This window comes from Rissa tridactyla, chromosome 3 (assembly GCF_028500815.1).
Source record: "Rissa tridactyla isolate bRisTri1 chromosome 3, bRisTri1.patW.cur.20221130, whole genome shotgun sequence".
Classification (NCBI taxonomy): Eukaryota; Metazoa; Chordata; class Aves; order Charadriiformes; family Laridae; genus Rissa; species Rissa tridactyla.
Genome location: NC_071468.1, coordinates 97,324,306 through 97,347,020, shown reverse-complemented (window position 1 = coordinate 97,347,020; position 22,715 = coordinate 97,324,306). Strand labels below are relative to the sequence as shown.

The 22,715-nt window shown below is 38.1% G+C and overlaps 1 protein-coding gene across 1 annotated transcript in view; it reads right to left on the bottom strand.

The window, feature by feature from the left end:
- EYS (eyes shut homolog) overlaps positions 1-22,715 on the bottom strand; it is an 874,211-nt gene that overhangs the window by 466,644 nt on the left and 384,852 nt on the right. The window contains exons 27-29 of the mRNA XM_054197017.1: positions 17,189-17,360; positions 16,584-16,662; positions 5,335-5,534 (exon numbers count right to left, since the gene is read on the bottom strand). Of these exons, the coding sequence (XP_054052992.1) occupies positions 5,335-5,534; positions 16,584-16,662; positions 17,189-17,360 (451 nt within the window). The remainder of the gene's footprint in view (positions 1-5,334; positions 5,535-16,583; positions 16,663-17,188; positions 17,361-22,715) is intronic.

Here is a 22,715-nt window from a genome sequence, read left to right as displayed (position 1 = left end):
ATATTCTTGCCAGCATAATTTTTAACACTTGAAGATGTCAGAAAGTGGTATTTTTTAAAGATTTTGACAAGATGTTGCAAGGATACTAGCTGATGTATAAAATGTATTATCATGACTGCTTTTGACAACATTATTTGCCCCTTTCACTTAGTATTCAAGTAATTATTAGGCTATGTTATTTTACAAATGCTAGTGAATGGTTGGTTAAATATGAGTCAAAGGTCCTTCAACCTTTTCTCATAGACATGTGAGATTATAAACAGCAGTATCCACCCTTTCACTACTTATCATTGCCTTCATTACAATCAGTTAATAGTCACAAATAAGAATGAGTGGTAGATATCATAATAAACATTTTAAAATAATTGCACATTATTTGGAGGAAATGTAGAACAACATATTCCTATTTTAGAATTCTCTCTTACTAAAACCTCATGAGCTGGAAAAAACCCTTGACATTCTGTTGATCAGGTGTTCTGTTGATTGAATAGTCACTCCTACCTGCCCCTAGAATACAAAAATCAAGCCCATAGACTTGTCTTCTGAGTGTAAACTAATCTCTCAAAGGTGCTGCCAAAAAAGCTCCAGTTCTGAACCTAATAATGTAGTTAAATATTCCAAAAAGTAGATTTAAAAAGCACCAGTCTCACTTTATGAATCAAAGGATAGGGTCAAACATACTTGTAACCCTACACATTTCTAAGACCAACAAACTTATCTTATACCACTAAATACATTTAAATTCTGAAAAAAAATTACTCAGAGTGGACGACAAAAGACAGAATGGCATCAAAAATTACTTGTTTTCCCTAACAAAAATATTACAAGACCAAATGTTGCTCTAATGTGCTGAAAAAGTACAATGAAGCTATATTCAACAACTTAATCTAAGGCAAGGCCTGTCATAAGATTGTTGACATTATTTTCACCTCATCAGGCTGAAAGCACTGCACAGATAATCCTTGTCAAGATAGTATGACTTCTGAACCTACTCAGCAGGAAGTACCTGAAACACACATTTCAAAAAAATCTCAATGCAAGCATGAGTGGGGAGGGAGGATTTTTTTAAATTATTATTATTTTACTTTTTTAACTCCCAAGCCAAACATACTGAATGGTCTGGGACCAAAGATACAAAAGTGAGGAAGAACCCACTGTGGATCAAATACAATGAAAAAGATCTGAATATTTTATGTGGAACAGTTTCTCTTCCTTAAAATACTTGGAAAATACTATGAAAAGACTTCAGAATTACTATTACATACTCATTATAACAACCATATGTAGGTTGGGTTGAATTGTCTTCTGAAAGTCCCCCTGAGCCCAATGATAGCTTTATTATTAATTTGCTAATTTATATAGTGTTTGTTGTTGTGGCAGCCAGTTCCTTTAATTAAGAAGACTAAAATACAAAGCAAGGTAGGTGGGCATCCTTTCAGATGGTAATCTGTTTCCTGAAGTCCTGATTCAGTGGCAGCCTGCCCAGGATAGAACTGAATTACAACTCCCAGCACCCCTCTCATTTCCAATGAGTTGTTTTAATTTTAAACCAAGGGTTTGAAGACAGAAAGATACTTCAGATAACACACAATTCAAGGGCTATCCCAAAGGGTATTTTTCATATTCATTTCAGAAAGAAGCCTGTAGGGTTGTTCGTGTAATTAATTCCCACATAATTCAAGAAAAGTTGAACCATTCACTGTACTACTGGGTAAAATATCACATACGTCATAGCTGAATCCAGCAGTGCTGCCCACAGTTAAAGCAGCCTGACACTTACCCATTACTGGACACTCTTCGTTATTTGCTACTTCCAGTTTTACCAGACATAATACAACTACCCCAAGCCACATCCCCAAAACAAGGAGACTCTAAACGATACTGGATTTTGTCTTTCCTTCTGCCCATTCCACAGTAAGCGTGTAACAAGCATTAAGACTTATTATTCATTTGAATATCTGTGGCGTTTTGCTAGCGTAGGAGCTATTTCTCCCTTCCTTATTTTCAATTATTTTGCGTTTCCATCTCCCATATCACTTTTATTCTCCAGTCTGTACATGAGTTTTGTTCAGACTGCTTAAAGCAAGTGGAAGGCATGGTAGAAATGGAGTAGTGTTCACATCGTAATGTTTGCAATACAGGAGAAAACCCGACTTAATGATCTTTTTATGTTTCTTATTTCCACCTTGTACGCACTACTTGGAATGGTAGCAGCTACTGAAGGATAAGAGAGTTACGTCTGTCTTCTGAAGCATATCAACATAGAAGAGGCAATCAGCTGAAAAAAGTCCTTTCTCTGAACTCCCTCAGAAGAAATTTATATTAAGTACGTCACTTTTGCAGCATAACAACCATGCCTCACATAAATCTACCTTACTGTAGCCTTACATCACTCATGAAAACCTTCATGATCTTGGCAACACTAAAAGAACTTATTTTTATCACAATTCCGGACTCTGAACAGCTCCTCCTGATGGCCAAGAACTCAGAAGCAAGTGCAAGGTAGTTACCCTCACAATGTTTGGAATAAGTTCCCAGGCAGAAGAGAGAAGACATATAAGTAACTACATTTAATTCAGAAGAAAGAAGAAAGGATGCTGCAGCACCCAAAGCTTGAAAATAGGAGGCTACAGTGAACATGAGTCGGGGAAGAAGAAATACGAGAACTCACAGGATTGAGTGTTCAGACTGGTGATCAAACAATAGGGGCTAAACAAACTACCAGACATCTGAGCCACAGAAAATAGCCTTTGTGCAGGTAGCAGCCCATTGCAGGAGTATGCTAATGTGAATTATTTTAGCATGTATTGAGAGGGTTAAACTAAACCATAATATATTTCAATTATCATGGGACGAATACTTTTTAATATCTTCATTAATGACATACTAGGATTGAGTGCATCCTCAACAAGTTTGCAGATCACACCAAAATGAGTAGGCCAGTTGATTAGCTTGGAGAAGAGGAGGCTGAGGGGAGACCTCATTGCCCTCTACAGCTACCTGAAAGGAGGTTGTAGAGAGGTGGGTGTTGGCCTCTTCTCCCAAGTGAATAAGGACAGGACCAGAGGAAATGCTCTGAAGTTGCGGCAGGGGAGGTTTAGGTTAGATATTAGGAAGAATTACTTTATTGAAAGAGTGGTCAGGCACTGGAACAGCCTGCCCAGGGAGGTGGTTGAGTCACCATCCCTAGAGGTATTTATGAAACATCTAGTTTTGGCACTTCAGGGCATGCTCTAGTGGCAGAGATTGTAGGTTGTTTGTTTGTGGGGGTTTATTTGGGTTTGTTTTTTTTTTTTTTTGGTGTGTGTATGTTTGGACTTGATGATCTCGAAGGTCCCTTCCAACCATGAAGATTCTATGATTCTATGATTCTCTAGGGAATGGATGCCATCCATAGGCACCCTGACAGGCTTGATGAGTGGGCCCCACACAAATGTCATTAAATTCAACAAGGTCAGGGCAACCCCCGGTATCAAAACAGACGGAGGGATGAAGGGACTAAGAGCAGCCCCGAAGAGAAGGACTTGCTGGTACTGGTGGATGAAAAGCTGGACGTGATCCGGCAATGTGTGTTTGCAGCCCAGAAAGCCAGCCGCATCCTAGGCTGTGTCAGAAGCAGTGTGGCCAGCAGGTCGAGGGAGGTGATTCTGCCCCTCTACTCTGCTCTGGTGAGACCCCACCTGGAGTACTGCGTCCAGCTTTGGAGCCCTCAGCACAGGAAAGACGTGGACCTGTTGAAGTGGGTCCAGAGGAGGGACACAAAAATGATCAGCGGGATGGAACACCTCTCCAATGAGGACAGGCTGAAAGAGCTGGGGTTGTTTTGGGGAGACCCTATTGCAGCCTTTCAGTACTTAAAGGGGGCTTATACGAAAGATGGAGAAAGACTTTTTACCGCGCCCTGTCGTGACAGGACAATGGGCAATGTTTTTAAACTGAAAGAGGGTAGATTTAAAATGTATATAAGGAAGACTTTTTTACGAGGGTGGTGAAACTCTGGAACAGGTTGCGCAGAGAACCTGTGGGATGCCCTGTCCCTGGAAACATTCAAGGTCAGGTTGGACTAAGCTTTGAGCAACCTAATCCATTGAAAGACATCCCTGCCCCATGGCACAGGGTTGGACTAGATGATCTTTAAAGGTCCCTTCCAAATTCATAATATTCTATGATTCTATGATCGTGAATATAATTATTTTATCTCATTTGACATGGAGATTTTATGTTAATTTTTTTGTGTGTCTCTAGAGTAATTGTAACGTCACCATTTAGTTGTAGGATAGAAACTAATCACGGATGATGATCCTCCCAGATTATGGAAAACAATGCCAGCAATCAGTGTAAATATTTGCTTAAGTTACAATAACAGTAATTTCTGGCTGTCCATTTGACATTTGCCTTGTTAATCCCGTTGAATACTAGTGTAAATCTGCAACAATTAACAGAAAGATACAAAGGATCAACAGGTGGAAACTGAGCCACAGATTGGAAGTAATACATTTGTTTCTTAATCTTCCACATTTCATAAGAAGTGAAATTAGTTTCATTTCTTATAGTACCTTATAAAGCTATCAAATTGTTACACACAACTAAGAACGATCATTCTTGCCTTAGCAGGTGTTTTTTTTCAATAAAACTATTATTCTTAGCTTCAATTTTGTCCATCAATCTAAATCCAGATATTGAACACATGATTGTCTAGGGAAAGATATTTATGCTTCGTTATTAAGTATTTTCTTAGTATTTAATATTTCTACAAAGGTAGCAGTTGAATAGGGCCTTAGATAATAATTGTGAGTTGATATATTTTTTAGATGTAGTAGAGAATAATGTATACAATTTATAGAGTAGCTTAATTTTAAAGGAGTTTCGCTATATTATGAGTATATATGGTATAAAATTACATGCATTTAGTCGGAAACCTTAAACAGCCAGAGAATGATGATGACGGATCATAGGAGATTTCTTTGGATATATGTCTGTGCACTTATACTATACAAACTAGCTGTCCTCTAAATTTGATTGCAAACTTTCCCTTTGAGTACAAAACACAAGAGTACATACATACCCGTAAACATAAAGATTTTAAATTTTTTAGGGTTGGTTTATATTAGAAGTTTCCACATATAATTCTGAAAAGCAGTAGAAGACAAATTTCCAGAAAAAGGGTCTGATATTAAACAGTGAATAGTTTAAGACAACAATATTTTTGAGCACTAGATTGAGAATCAAATTCGCATGAGTTCACGTACTGCATGTAGTAACACCACCACCCTGAAATCTTAGCAAACCAATGTTTATTAACTAAAGCAGTTATATGACAGTATTCACACTAACCTGCAATTAAATGTTCTTCCAGGTCCATCAACACATACGCCTCCATTGGAACAGAGAACCGAGTTCAGTGTGGGCTCACTGCAAACATCAACATCAACTTCACAAAACCTGCCAGTGTACCCACTCAGGCAAGTACAAACAAATGCATTGACTGAATCTTGACAAGAACCTCCATTAATGCAGGGAGCAGACTCACATTCCTGAGGAGAGAAATAATAATACATTGACTACACAGCTTTAAAACACATTACTTATTCATTCATATCAACAGCAAGTGCAAGAGACTGAATCTGGAGATTAGAGAGGGTTGGACTTTTATTGTATCATAGGTCTCTAATTTGGGACAATTTTTGTTTAAACAGAGATCCTTCGATTATAACTCACACTCTTGAAACTATGCTTGTTCCTACTAATTAATCTTGGAGAAATGCAAATATGTTTTTATATAAGCAGTCTTACAGCCGTAAGTATGTGCTTCCCACTCATGATTCCTTTATTAAAATTTTAAAGCATGTTTTTGAGCCATAGTTTATACAATTACTCCTAAGTTTTTATAGCAGGGCCTACTACAGTGAAAAAAGGCGCATTTTAGTAAGACAATTCTGGACAGAATTAAAAATTACTTATATGAACCAACACACACAAGCCTTTTATCAAATATTTGCTGATAAATGCTTTCTTATTATCAGTTAATGCATAATATTGCAAATAGAAACATGTGGAAATATTTGTGTTCACATAATAACAATTCACTCTGATAAAGCTAATGCAAAAGTCATCAAACTCAAACCGTGGAAAGTAGCAGCAAATTAATGTTTCTCCAGAATTATAGGAGAATTTAGTTAGTGCAATTGCCAGTGCAAAAATGTGATTTTGCCCTTGAGCACAGAGACCTAGTTTTTGCCTATATCCCAAGTTTTATTTTGCTGCTGCCACCCAAATAGTCTAGCTAAATCCAGTATTTTAAATTTATTCTCACACTGCTGTAACTTTAGAAGGTTTAATTCTTTAAGGATATCCAAGGGCACTTAGATTTCCTGCAGGTACTAGAGTTGCTTTGACAGAATGTAAATTCAGATATCCATGGGGAATTATGAGAAAACAACTTATTTTCCTACAAGCTCTCCAGCTGGGTGTCTATAGGATGATTTATTAGTGAGCATTACATAAAATAATTGAATTACACATCCCACAGGAAGATGGGGATATTTCTACAGACTACCATAAATCCTGTATCTATGTTCTAGAAGTAGTCTTTTGCTATATTAATTACATTTGTTGTTGTCAAACAGAAGTCTTCTTTGTTTTGTTTATAAAAAAAATCTCAAATCACAGTTCCAACTTTCTGGCTTTTTTTTCTATTCCAGTAACTTCTCTTGTCTAGTCTTCTTAATTTGTATTCACTTGTATCCCTCCCTGCTACTTCTCTTTGCTTATTAGGAGAACAAATTAAAAATCTATCAATTAATAGATCAATTTTTTACCTAATTAAAATTCAAAAAATATCAAAATCATCAAAGTAACTAAGGATAACTTCAGTGCTCAGAGAAATGTTCACAGCTTCAACTCAATACACCATCACAGCCATACTAAATTGCAAACTTAATGTAAAACCTTTTCATTTTCCTCTATGGAATGTATTGTTCTTGTAAAATTTTACAAAACTGCCCACAGTAATTAGTTTGTACAGTAATATAAAACCCAGACAGTTTGTAAGAAAGAAATCACTCCTATCACTTTCCAATTTATTTTGATGCTCTGTAATTAAAAGCCCATCTTCAGAATTGCAAAAAACCAGAGTACACACTGTTACCAGAGAAGGGCTAGTCTGCACTGTTCTTAGGCAAGAAAATTGTTTCAGTGAACAGACACACAATTACGTTAAAAATGCCACACATAACTTTATGCCAAAGTAGGTGAGCTACCACACCACCACTAAATGCTCTAATTCATAGTATAAAAGAACAAGAACATTAGATGGCAAACTGAAGTTGCAACATAGCTATGACCAACTCCTGCCTATCTTAGATCCTGCCAGGGACTGACTTCACAGTCTGGCGTTAGGGAACAGCTGGCTCTACAGAGAATCCCCAGCTACCGTGATTCCCTGGAGACAAGCTCACCTAACCAACAATACCATTTCAGTTTTGTCTTTCTTTTTATTATGGGAGATTGAATCTTAACTATAACCCCTAACCAGAGAGTTCCCAAATTAAAGCAACATTTCAGGGACTCCCAGTCCAAGAAACACGCCCTCTCTTCTTCAGTAGAGCCCAGGAGAAATACTTTCTTGGGCACCTCAGGTGCCCAGTTCCCAACCTAGTTAGATATCCTTTATCCTTTTCTCCCCTAGAAGTGATCAGATCCTGCAAAAACAAAATTGCTTTTGAATAACAAAGAAACCTGAAAATTACCAAAATGATATTCATAAAGATGGGTCATTTTAGCTTTTCCTAAACAAAAATTTGTTGATCTATAAAAATGTCACAATTGCTCATTTATCTGTACTTCATTTTGTACCTTCTTATTTTCAATGAGTCTTTTTAAACTTTACTAATTTTGGTCTGGAATTTAAAAATGCATAATTTTTAAGCTTCACAGTAAGTCTTACTCTTACAGTAATCCTTCCAAAATGTTACAAATAACCTGTTTAAGTAAAACAAACAAATATCACTATCACTCCTGCCGTCAGTGAGAGCAGTACAGGCTTGGTCCCTTAAAAATTTACAGTATTTGGTTGGCAGATACAGAGAATAAATACCAAGTTTAAATGGTGACAAATAACTCAAGCTAACAGACTGAATGTTGTTCATCTGCAGATAAATACGGATGACTGCAATTTTGTGCCACTAGAATCAGATGTTTGCCATTATCAGAAAAGAAACCTACTTTGCAATACCTCACTCATCATGAGGCCAGTTTCTGTTTCATTTTTCTCTTTCCCCTCTCCTCTCCCACACACAAAGAACAAAATACCAAAATGAAACTCGCCCCCAAGATCACAAAATTATTTCTAACAACATTTCAAAATTACTTTCAGTTCCTCATTGGAGTTCTCAGCAAAAATATCCCATTTAGAAAGCAGAGAAAATGCTGAGATGTCCAGGTACCACCGGCAGTCATAACAGCGAAAGACTGAGGGGCAGTAACGGGGAGGACAGCTTTTCTTTCTTTGACTTTTCTGTTTGATTCCTCAGGACTGTCTACAAACAGCGAGTACTCTTCTTTTATTATTCTCTCAGATGTCTTTATTTCTTTCAAGCAACGCTTTCACTTTTAGTCTCCTCTGAGAACACAGAAAATCTCATCCTTTGACTGGGGCCTCTCTGGCTCACTCAGGGTGTGAACAGGAGACATAAGCCTTCCTGTTGTGTACGAGCTCTGTGTGTGAGCTTCTCCAAATTCACAATTAGCCTGGCCTCATAGGCCTACTGTACTTTTGCCCGAGCAGTAACACACTATTCCAGGCTTTGCAGATTGCTTCCTTTAAGAAAACAAATTGAAATAATTCAGGTATCCCTCTTGTCCAGTCCTGTTAAAAGAACTTTACATGGCAATGTTTTGTTTGGGGGGGGGGGGGGAAGGGGTGGCCTCTGTGAGGAGTGGCCAGGGCTGCCCCTGCTGGACACAGCCGCCTCCAGCCAACCCACTGCAGGACATGGTTGAGCCCCACAGCCACAGTGGTGGTGCCTCTGGGAAAGTGTATTTAAGAAAGAGTACAAAACATTGGGCAGCAAAGCATCACAGAGAGGAGCGAGGAGAAAGCATGAAAAACAGTCTTGCAGACACAAAGGTCAGAAAAGAAGGAGGGGGAGGTGGTGTTTCAGGCAATCTCCACCAGAGAGGCACCTGGACAAGACCACTGTGAAGTGGGCTGGCCCCCTCCAGCCCATGCAGGACCAGAGTGGAGCAGATATCCACATTCTACATGTGTGAACACCACGCTGCAGCAGAAGGATCTGCCTGAAGGAAGCTGCAGTCCATGGAGAGCCCACACTGGACCAAGCTCCTGACAGGAGCTGCAGCCCGTGGAGAGGAGCCTGCACAGGAGCATGTTTTCTGGCAGGTTTGGAGGAAAGTGGTTTAGCTTTTTATTATCCGCCAATTAAATTAATCTTCCCCAAGCTGAGTCTGTTTTGGTGACCATGACCAATCTCCCTGTCCTTATCTTGATCCACAAGCTTTTCTTCTCATTTCCTCCCCCTGTCCTGATGAGGAAGGGAATTGCAGGAGCAGCTGGGTGGATGTCTGCCAGCCAGTCAAAGTTAACTCACTACACCTGTTTATTCATAGGCTGTAAAACTTTCCTTTCTGTCGTATCAGAGCAAGTAACCTGTCCAAACTGAGTTGTATTGCCTATTTTTTTTCTGTGGCCATCACTGCCCTCTATCTTTTCCCTTTTCTAGTTTGTTCCCTTCACAGGCAGCTTCTGTCAAATCAGGGCTGCAGTCATCCATCTTCAAGAAACCAGAAGGCCAGAAGACCTGCTCCTCAGGCCTCGTCAGGTTCTTCCTACTCTGAAGAGATTTGTTCCTTCAATTGTTACCGAAAAAAAGATAAGTGCCCCTTACTAACTTCAGCTGGGGTACTCTGCTCATTCCTCACACATCATCACATCTGTAAGTGATACCCAGTACACACTTTACAGCATACCAATACTCCCCTTTCCTAGCTCATCCTTTAGAACACAGCTTCAATAAGCTCCCTTATAAATAAATGAAATTATTTTACAAAATAGAAATTATACAATTGTGATTATATGTATAGAGTTTTTATCAACTCTACCTGACACACTTTATTCTCATCCAGCTATCTTTGAGTTTTCTTGTATCTGATCTCCTTAGAGTAAGCAGGAGGGCTCCCTTTCGGTAAGTGCTTCTTTTTCCGAGTCTACTTTTTTCAGTGAAGCATAACTTTTCTCATTTTGATCTAACAGGGAGTCCTTTGAGTTTATGTGTTGTTAACAGGCAATGACCTTGGAAAAGATTTGAAAGTTATAATGGACAAGCTGTCAACATGAACTCCCATTGCAAGGCTATGGAAAAAATTGCTACTGCTATCCTTAAGTCTTCAGAGAGGGGAACTGTGACTTACACTTAGACAAGAGATTATTCCTCTTTTAATGGCTAGGGGAAACTGAAATATTGTGCCAAGTTCTAGAATCTGTTTATTATAAAGGATGTCGAAAAACTGAGAATATAAAATGATTTAGGTACTAGATAAAATGCTTTAAAGTACGCTAAGTCTAAGGAAAATAGCACTTAACAGAATTTTTAGGACAGAATTTTTTTTCAAGAACATTATTACATCATATATCTCATTTTCTCATGATACTGCCAAAACCATAAATAATATAAATGGGTTAAAAATTATTAGACAAATTCATGGAGTACAGGTCTGTTTCTAGCTATTAAAGGCAATAATTATTGTGAATTCTTGCTATAAGGAGTTTCAGAACTCTTGAAGGCTCTATGAGTGTTCCTAGGTTTAGTTTATCACCAAGAAAACTGACAGAGAGAGAGATAATGGCAGTGCAGTTATTTTCAAAAAAAGTATTATACATTAAGAGTATTTTAACTCACCAAGAAAGTCAGTACAAAAACAACTACCTGAATTCCCAAATCCAGATATATCCAGCTAAGTCCTACTTTACTACTGAGAGGCAGCCACTGTAAAACTGTCAAAAGTAATTGATCTTTCACCTCCTTATTTTTTAAAGAAACACTGGATGCATCTCTAAAACATATAGTTTAGGCAAACGTAAGTTAAATACAAGCATTAGTTTCCATGAGGCTGTAAATGAAAGGAATATACAGACTTCTGAGATGAGAACAGAACGGTGATTTTTTGGGTTCATTTTTACTAAATTATTGTTGCAGTGCATGTAAGCCCTCATTTATTTTCTTAGCATAGTAAGACAATTAAAAAGTCGAGGCAAAAAAGTGAAAGAATATTAAGATTTCTAATTATGCAACTCCTTTAAGGGTAGGTTTGGTTAAGAATCCTTAGTTCAAACAATGCAAAACAAGATCCACTACATTAACTAGAGCACAATAATGTATTGTTTCTTGTTCTTTGAATGTCATGGTGTAGTAAATCTTGTTTGTACTAGGAAAGGAATGACTGTCCCTTAAGAGAGCCCACCTGGCATGGCACACTCCACTGGTTCTGCTGGCAGGGAATTGTTCTGAAATCTGGACTCTAGCAACTGACCTAGAAAGGCACAGCACTTTGCTCAAAGCGTATTGCTCCCTTATCCAAATCTGTGCGTCCATACTGACATCTGTCTTCAGAAGTGAGGTCAATATGCCTAAGAAATTCCAACTTTCTGTACATTGCACTGTATCATTTCCATATTCACAATCCATAGCTTGAAATAATTATGAAGGGATGCATTTTAGCAAATTAATAAAAATAGTGAAAATCCACTATTTTTCCAAATAATGCGTCAGTTCAATTCTGTTTCTAAAAACAAAATCTAGAAGTGCATTTTAGAAGCTAGGATTTCTTTTTCCTAATAAAAAATATTTCTATCAACATTCCAAAATTTATTTCTGTTAAAAAAATCCAAGGTAAAAAAAAATAATTGTGATCATAGATGTATTTTTATTTAAGTGAAGTTTTGCTTTGTATCAAAAGATAAAGTGGATTAATTCTGAACACAACTCGTGCAAATCCACTACAAGGGGGAAAAAAGCCTATTGGAAATAAACATAAGTATTTACAGATCTATTTTTTGACATACTTGTATGTATGAGGTGCATTATACAGTGTAATTTCCTGTGAATACTTATGATATAAAGCCCCAGGTACCATTTGCTGTTTGATTTTTTTTTTGTAGACAACTACGGCATGATTAACTGCAAGAAAGACTTGAAGCAGAAAAAGGTAGTGTACTTAAACATCAACTCAGGGAGTGGGAGCAAGCATCCTGGTATTTCTGAGAAAACTGGATTCCAGGTGGAAGTCACTGTCTTGTAGAAGCAATAACAAGACAGAGCTTTAAAACTTGAATTTGATGGAGTTGAAAAGAAAGAAAATCAAAGACAGGTACTGCACCAGAAAAGAAACATGCTTTATGACAGGACTGAGGGCAAAAGTATCCTCAGGTCAAAAGCGGAGATTTTTGTGACAAACAAGAGCCATGGGGTAAAGAATTTGGATTAGCAAAAAAAAAAGGCAGAAAGGAAATCAATGCTGTAAATAATTGTTTTAGAAACTAATTCTTGTGTTAAAGCGTTTTCATTTGGTGGATTAAATATACATATAATACTTTGTGGAATGAACTGGGAAAACTTATTTCCATATTTCAGAATGTTGGGTTTATCCAACATCATTCAATTCAAAATGAGTTCAAAATGACTAAAATATTTTCTTTGGAATTTTGATTTATAGATACAAGTTTCTTTTTACACAGTTTCCTTTCCTGAAATTGAATGTGTACCTGCCGAATTTATCTGGCATGCTTTCTCATACTACAGTCATAAACCTAGCTATATTATAGTCACACACAGAATCACGGAATAGTTTGGGCTGGAAGGGACCTTTAAAGGTCATCTAGTCCAACCCCCCTGCAAGGACCAAGGACATCTTCAACTAGACTAGGTTGCTCAGAGCCCCATCCAATCTGACCTGGGATGCTTCCACGGATGGGGCATCTACCACCTCTCTGGGGAGCCTGTTCCAGTGTTTTACCACCTTTGTCATAGAAAAATTCTTCCTTCTGTCTAGTCTGAATCTTCCCTCTTTTAGTTTAAAGCCATTACCTCTTGTCCTATTACAACAGACCCTGCTAAAAAGATTGTCCCCATCTTTCCTATAAATCCCCCTTTAGGTACTGAGAGTCTGCAATAAAGTCTCCCCAGACTCTTCCCTTCTCCAGGTTCTCTCAGCTTGTCCTCATAGGAGTGGTGCTCCAGCTCTCTAATCATTTTTGTGGCCCTCCTCTGGACTCATTCCAACAGGTCCATGTCTTTCCTGTGCTGAAGGCTCCAGAGCTGGACACAGTAGTTTAGCTGGGGTCTCACCAGAACAGAGTGTCAGAATCATCCCACTCAACCTGCTGTCCACGCTTATTTTAATGTGGCCCAGGATGCGGTTGGCTTTCTGGGCTGCGAGTGCACATTGCTAGCTCATGTCCAGCTTTTCACCCACCAGTACCCCTGAGTCCTTCTCTGCAGGGCTGCTCTTAATTCCCTCATCCCCCAGCCTGTACTAATACAGGGGCTGCCCTGATCCACGTGCAGGACCCTGCACTTTGCCTTGTTGAACTTCATGAAGTCCACAAGGGCCCATTCATTGAGCCTGTCCAGCTCCCTCTGGATGGTATCCCATCCCTCAGTTGTGTCAACCACACCACTCATCTTGGTGTCATCTGCAAACTTGCTGAGGGTGCGCTTGATCCCACTGTCTACGTCATTGATGAAGATATTAAACAGTGCTGGTCCCAGAACGGACCCCTGAGGGATACCACTTGTCGCTGATCTCCATCTGAATGTTGAACTGTTGACCACTACCCTCTGGATACAACTATCCAAACCAACTCCTCATCCACTGAATAGTCCACCCATCAAATCCATATCTCTCCAATTTAGAGAGCAGGATGTTGTGGGTAACTGTCAAAAGCTTTAGAGAGGTTCAGATGAATGATATGCATAGCTCTTCCCTTGTCCACTGATGTAGCCATTCCATTGCGGAAGGCCACGAGTTTGGCCAGGCAGGACTTGCCCTTGGTGAAGCCATGCTGGCTGTCTCAAATCACCTCCCTGTTCTCCACATGCCTTAGCATAGCTTCTAGGGAGGATCTGTTCCATGTTCTTCCCAGCAAAGAGCTGAAGCTGACAGGTCAGTAGGTGCCAGGGTCCTCCTTTCTATCCTTTTTAAAAATGTGTGTAATGTTTCCCTTTTTCCACTCACTAGGGACTTCACCTGATTGACATGGCTTTTCAAATATCATGGATAGTGGCTTGGTAACTATATCAGCCAATTCCCTCAGGACTTGGGGAGGCATCTCATCAGGACCCATAGACTTCTGTGTGTTCAGGTTCCTCAGGTGGTCATGAACCTGATCTTCTTTTACAGTGGAAGGGACTTTTCTCCACCAGTCCTGGTCTTGTGGTCCATCCACTCGAGAGGTATGGGGAGAGAGGTGGCCAGTGAAGACTGAGGGGCAAAAGACTTTTTAAGTACCTCAGCCTTCTCCTTGTACGTTGTTACCAGTTTGCCAGCCTTGCGCATCATGGGGGGTACCTTTCTTTGACCTTCCTTTTCTGTCTGACATACCTGTAGAAGCCCTTTTTATTCTTTGCATCCCTTGCCAAGTTCAGCTCCAGTTTCACCCTGGCCTTCCTGACCCTATCCCTACATAACTGGGCAGTGTCCCTATACTCTTCCCAGGATACCTGTCCCTGCTTCCACTGTCTGTGCATTTCTTTCTTGCACTTCAGTTTGACCAGTAGGTCTCAACTCAGCCATGGTGGTCTCTTGCCTTCCTTTCCTGGTTTCACACACCTGGGGATCGAGAGTTCTTACACTGTGTGGAAAGCTTCCTTAAAGATCTGCCAGCTCTGTTCTGCTCCCTTGTCCCTGAGAGCAGTTTACTAGGGGGTCCTATTGACTAACTCCTTGAAAAGCTGGAAGGTGCTTTCCTAAAATTCAGGGTCCTGACTTTACTCTTCAGCTGACTCATATTCCTCAGGACTGCAAAATGCACCAGTGCACGATCACTGCAGCACAGCTTCCCACACTATTTTTCCTCACTCCTCTCTCTGCTGGGCAGGGTTTTTTACCTTTTGTTAAATATGCCACCACCTCTGGGGCTCAGCTGTGTCCTGTGGTGTTTCAGTTGGAGCTGACCAGAACCAGCTGTGTCCAGCACGGGGCAGCCGCTGGCCTGTTCTCAAAGAAGCTGCCCTGCACCATCCCGTCTAGACACAACCTTGGCACTTACACCCAATGAAGTTGCATAAACCTTAATACAAAGAAATGTATCTTCAAGTGAAGAAAATATTGAAGTATATTTACCTGGATTAATGCCTGATCATTATTTTAAACAAAGGAACTGGCTGATGTTAATCTAGAGCAAAACAATTACAGAGCACAAGCCTACCACGATTATCCAGATGTGCACGCCCCGACACAGTCAGAAAGCCTTGCTGATCACTGTAAGACTTACAGAGGCATGATATATGCCTAGCAGTATGAATGCAGTGTTAGAGCTTTTAAAAATATGACACCTGCAGCATAGTCTAATCTGGGAATCACACTGCATGCAAACAATGAATATCAAAAAATGAAGCCATCGCTGTGACAGACTTATCTGTCAAATGTGTATGTATATTGTTTCTTTCTATGAATTTCTAATCTATGCATTTTCAAACACCTCTGTGTGAAATGTGGTTATCTTTTGAATATGACTTTATGCTGTTGTCTACAGGTCATTTAATCTCTCATTCTCTTAAAATGGAGGAAAGTGTAAATCATGGATGTTGCTAGAGAAAATACTACCCAAGAGTATTTCATATTAGCATTGGCAACAGCTGATAATCATACAGATTTGCAATATCATATCATGATGCGCACTCTGTTGAGCTGAATTACTTATTTTCTGACTTTTTCTTTCTGTAAAAGAAGTTAGAAGATAATATTCCAGATAGATTTACTCCTTGTAGGAGACTGTCATGCATTTTCAACAGAAAAGTTATAGACCATACTTTCTTTATGTAATATGAGGTATTTTTAGTTAAATTTACTTAAGAGGAGGAAGTGGGCAGTGTATTTTGTACATCATAATTTTCTATCATAGAATTCTACAATTACCTGGATTTTGTAATTTTAAACGCAAGTCATGCCTACTTTCTGTGTAAACACGGCATCTTGAGGTTTACTATTCAAATATACAGTTAACGTGCAGCAAATGGGGCTCACAATCCAAATTAGGTAGTTATGTCATCCAGGATGAATTGAGTGATAAATGATTTTCAGGTAATGTTGGCTTAGCTTGCTGTGGCTTTTCAGATTTATCATTCACACTTCACCTTTAAAGTTCCTTAGACATTTTCTCCATGATCTTTTTTAATGCAGTTTCATGTAAGTAACAAATAATAAGCTTTCCAGAATGGATTTGAAACAACAGAATTTGTCACACATTTTCAATAAACCGACCCATTCAGAAGTTAATTAAATAAAAATGAGTTTCAAGTGGCATATTACCCTTTCCCCTATAATTAAAGTAAAATTTAAATACATACATTAATATTTATCTCACATCTTGAGCCAATCCATCCTGATTCACAAGAGCATTGATATCCATCAATGAGATCTATACATCTGAAATACAAAATAGTGTTACTCAGATGAAGCTATGCAATTCTAGATTCAGCACTAGTAGTATCTTTCCATACATTTCAAAATAGTGGTCTCATGTAACCTACTGAAATCCGTAGCACTTTCAATTAATTTTAATAATAGGATTTAAATGTGTATATTACAGGTGCTGAGGGGTTTTATAAGGATACTGATTCTCATATTAAAAGACATCTTCCCATTTCAACCTGTTGGCATGAAACAGCTAAAGATTCACTTTTAAGTATATTAAACTCTAATTAGTGCACATGTGCCAAAAACTGGTTTATGTTAATGAACAAAAATGAAAGAGAAACTGAGATAATGTAACAGTATATTACATTAGCTTGAGCAGGCAACATCTGTCATCTTTAAGTGTGCTTGAACTCTTACTTTATGGAAGAACATAATTAAAAGCATATTTATCAAACTTCCCATATCATTAAATCTTAAATATTGCTAGTTAGGTACATTACCGTTGAGATAATAATAGTTAAATAAAAATAGCCACCTTCCATGAAGACAAGGATCTGGCAAGCATTCATTAACATTTATCTCACAGTTTGTTCCAATAAAACCTCTCCTACAGTGACACTTATAGGAACCGATGTCATCAATGCAACTTCCATTGTTGAGGCAAGGAGAAGACATACATTCATCTGTATTTACTTCACATCTGTCACCTGTGTAAAAAACAGAAGATAACAACTAAGCTTTAAATTCTAAACTCAAACCAGCTAACAGTTTATTTATTAATATTAATAATTCCAGATAAACTGTTTTATTTACACACATTGCTCATATTGTTCATTATATTCATCAATAAAGAATATCCCACTGGTATTACCTACAGGTGCAAATGCCCAAAAGAGTGGTTATATTGCAATATATTACAATGATAACATCTGTATTGTGGCACGGCTAGGCGGCTTTGAGGGTCAACTTGCAATTAAAATAGTTTAATGGAGAAATTGAAATTTTAAGAGGAATTTTTATATGCAGTTATTAGAAAGATGAATAGCACAGGTTTCCTACAAGGAGAATACATAATTAAAATGGTGCATGTCTTGCTGGTGATCTAACTGTGACACTTATCTTCTCAAAATGAAATTTTGAGAAAAGCTTTCAGTAAATGATGTAAGATGCAGAATTCTTTGAAATCTTTTTGAAGACATTCATTATGTGAGATACGGTGGTGCACTTTTCTGCTTGTAATTTTCCTGCAAATTAGTGCCACACATCTTCCAATAAACATCTCAAAGTACTTTATGAAATACTAATTGACAACCGACATGTACCTAGGTTTCTTTGTAGGCAGCTACTGCCCACTGCCTGGTAGGCAGCTAAGCCCCACACAGCTCGCTCCCCCAGAGTGGGACAGGGGAAACAGAAAGGTAAAAGTGAGAAAACTCATGAGTCAAGATAAAGACAGTTTAATAGGTAAAGCTAAAGCTGTGCATGGAAGCAAAACAAAATAAGGAATTTGTTCACTGCTTCCCATCATTCAGCCATCTGCAGGAAAGCAGGCCTTCAACACGCGTTACAGTTGCTGGGGAAGCAAAACACCCTAACACCGAAGGTCTCCCCTTCCTTCTTCCCCACAGCTTTTATTGCTGAGCACAACGCCATATGGTTTGGGATCTCCCTTGGGTCAGCTGGGGTCAGCTGTCCCAGCTGTGTCCCCTCTCAAATTCTGTGCACCCCCAGCCTACTCACTGGTGGGGCTGTGTGAGAAGCAGAAAAGACCCTGACACGGTGCCCACACTGCTCAGCAATAACTAAAACATTGATGTGTTATCAAAACTGTTTTGATCACAAATCCAAAACATAGCCCCATACTAGCTATTATGAAGAAATTTAGCTCTCCCAGACAAAACCAGTACACTAGGGATAATGCAAGAACATTCACATGATTTTTCAGGTGTGTGGGCCAGGGCAGGTGTGGAGGACAGAAAAGGAATGCTTAGACAAAAGTGTCCAGAAGCCAGAAGTTACATCAGTTCCTCTGGCTCTCCATTTCACAACAAAAATGAAAGGTATTTTTTGCCTCTCTGTAATGAGGTATTTACTTAAGTATCTCAGTGGCAACCCAAACCCAGCTATTTTATACACAAATGTGAAGAGTAAATGAAAAGTTCCTATAGCCTTTTGCCATTGCTATGCACCCAACTACTCGCAGCTTTTTAAAGCAAGGGATTCATAGCAAGGAAGAAGCACAGAGATACCCCAAACTCTGTCTAGTCACTGTGTGAATATACCGCCAAAGATCAAAATCAGACATTTGCAATAAATCTATTAACATGCTACAAATAGTTACGTTAAGATTGTGGGGAATGTTTTTACCCAGTGAAGACTAGTAGTGTAATATTCAAATTAATATGCACGTTAGGTATGTAAAAACCTACACATTTGAGGGAATTGCTTTTTCCACAAATATTCTCAGCCTTCTGATTGAGTCAAAGAGAATAAAACATCCCGGATTCTGTTTTGAAGCCTGTGGCCTCAGCCCCAGCAGCCCTAGACCACTGGTGTCATGATCTAGTGGCAAGTGCACGACAGGAGATGGGACTTGGCAGGTACCCCCAGGAAACTGAACTGAGAGGGGCTGCTGTACGATTCTGTATAGACCACATCTTGGCGCAGTGGTACTTGCACTATGCTAAGCCATATATTAGTGAAATGGGTAGTAGTAATGTACACACTGCTGCGCTGCTGTTTTTTGTACTATGTACTCTTACCAAAACAATACAACTTACTTTTAAAAACCTCACTTTCCTAGTTAATTACAGATGTTACTTAGGAGGTGCACATCTGTATTTTAAAAGTTAAAGGTTCTCAGTTCAAATTTAGTAATTTGCCTTTGATAATGGGATCTATGTTAAAGCCATAATAATTAAAAAAGTAGCTTGAGTGTTTTACTAGTTTGTTTTTTTTTTTATCTTGAAGAAAGCAAACCCTAGAATAGCTCTGTTCAGGTTTTTTTCTTATTATTTAAAATAGTTTGCTTTATAAATAATCCAATGCCATTCGTTCCGCCTGCTACCTTTCACTGCTGCTGTCTTCTGTCCTCTGCATAGGTGTAATACATCCACCAAGGGAAATAAACCTGAAATCAAGTTACATTTTATTTTAAAAAATAGTATATTGCTAGTAAGGTATTTAAATATTAGTTCAGCAATATACCAGTTGCAGATTCCAAAATCACCTAATGAAATTTGATTTCACCATAATCAACGCATTAGAAGCTTGGCTGCGATACCACAGTGGCTGCAGCCTTTCATTTGAAGAGGCTGACACATATTGATATATCGATTCTGAAAAACAGATTAAGGGTTAAAGTAATCATTGATAATTGTTCCCTATTCACATGTGGTTCCATTACTGCATAATCTATTGAGAAAGGAAAAATTATAGTTCCTTCAGATGAGTTACATCTTGTAATTACATAGATTCTGATTTACATTCCTGACCTACTCTTATTTATGCTACATTGATCTACTATTTCAATGCCATTGAACAAGTTTTTGCCTGAACAGCTCAATGAATGCAATGGCAATGCAGTGGAAATTCATTACTTGATTGTGGGAAAAGAAGACTCAGTGCATAAATTTAATGTGTCAATAAATAATTTTAAAAGTTATGTTTCAAAAGACAAGACATATTGAGAAAAACATACTTTACATCTTCCTTTCATTCCTAAAAAAACCCGTACTATTATAAACTTGGAGAGTTTTAAAAACAGGTATCATTGCAGTATTTCTTTTGTAAAAAAAAATGTACTCAGAACTACTTACTGAGAACCACCAAATTGTGGAGAAATATTCAACATATACATGATATAAAGAGATTTTCCTTTTCTGTAACTTGAAGACTTAAACTAGATATGACTGGTACCATACTTGTATGAGCTTACAGGGGATTAATTATTGGGGTTTTTTAAACTCTTAATTTTTTTAAACTCAGCATTCATTTAACAGTTGTCCTCATTACTGATATAACTCCAAGAAATATATAACAGTAAACAATTACAAATCATCGACAGAAGTTGTGGAAAAACACTCAAATATGATACTTAACGCTGGAGTTATTTGCAGCTTCTTAAACTTAATTTTAATTTAATCTTAATTTGGACAGATAGAAAATATGCATTCAAACATGTTTTGTCTTGACCATGATCAAGAACGGTAACTGACCATTCTTAGCTGACTTTTTGCACAAGAGAAAAAAACCAAGAAAATAATACTGAAAGAAATATATCAGCTGAGCTATCTGGGATCAAAAGCAATTTAAAGATAAACCGGTATATGGAAAAATAATGTATTAGCATCTCATAATTAAAGGAAAAAAAGCTGGGATGAGTACTAGGTGAAAAATTGGTGTATTTTAGCTATTAGAGGAAGATGCAGAAAACTCGTCTTGAAAAAATATGGCATGACATCAAATAATCTGTAATAATTTCTACCAGCTATAAATTTATTACCGTGGCTTTTGAAATACTTTCTATAATAGAGAAATTTTCTGAATACACATATGTACAAAATCACATTGTAAATAAATCCTTTAGTCTCCTTAGAAGACATTTTTCATCAGAATTTATCTTTCATCTCTGATAAATTAACTTTCGTATAATAAGCCCCAATCACCATATTCTAATACAACTGTCTTACAAATCTAGAAATATGTTGCATCTTAAAATTAGTAACTGACTGCAAAGAACTAGTACTCATTTTGTCACAGTGACATTAATCTTGTGAGCAGCATAATGCCCTTTTTACATCATTTTAGTATTGCCTCATTCAGGCTGTTATCAGTAAATAAACTGTAACAAAAGTTTTCTAAGCATGCCGGATGAAAAACTAGGGTTGATAAGGTTGCAGAGCCTGTTTTTTGTTGATTTCATCCTAAGAAAGATTTATTATAGCATAGTGACTAATACCAGAGGTCTAGCATTTCTATTTCTATTTTATTTTGTGTCACTAATAGATTTATTTCAGGCAGCTATTTCACCTTCCTTATATTAAGTCAAGTTAAATTTGTGCTGATTGGACTGCAGAAAATGTAAGTGGTTGCAAACTATTCTGAAGTAAGTATTTTTTTCTTTGTTTAGACAAGGTTTGATTTCCACTCTGGATGGGAAAGCAACGAGAACTTTACAAGATAAGATTAGACCACAGGCAACAAAGTAATTTAGACAAATACAGACTAATTTGCTTGTTGTAAAACTTTTAAGATACTTGTTTTCATTAAATATCAATTTTGGGTCTTCGATATGTATGCATGGCTTTTGAGAACGGTATCTGCCTGTTTAACTTAAAAATGAATGCAAGAACCAGAGGGATTAAATACATAAATAAACATCACCTTTAGCCTGCAGTGTCTGTTATTTAGATATTCGAACTCTAGACTGTTGCATGATGCATAAGAAGCATCAATCTGCCTACGCAAATTACTTCTTGCCTTATTGCTGTGGCTAGTCATAGAGCACATCAGATCAAGCATCAGATCTTGGTGATTTGAACACTTTCTGCTCAAAACAACAGATATTTAAAAATCCATAATCTCGTGACAGGTGAAAGGGCACACACCATATAGAGAGTCTAGAATTTAATGACAGTCCCATTAATTTTTTAACAGTCTAGTAGTCAAAATAACCAATACTGAAAAGCATTGATATTAAAATGGTTAAGATGGTTATACCAAAAATCCCAGCGAACCTTGCCACTATCTAACTTTTTCTACTGATGGGGTGCTCAGGCTCGAAATTTCCCCGCAGCTCTAAAGTGTGACACTATAGTTTTCTCATGAAAATTGTAGATGGGGGGTGGACAGAGGGGCACTGCAAGGATTTGCTGGGATCATGACATCTTTGCCAGGGTGACTGTGATGTGCCTGGTGGGGGATTTCTTTCTTCTCTTTGTTTGAAGGAACATGAGGTTGATACTTTTTTCTTCCCCTAGTCTTGGGCTCTGCTTCGGTATCCCTTCAAACCTTTCCCAGTCACAGCCCCCTTCCTTCTCCCAGGATGCCAGCTACAGCCT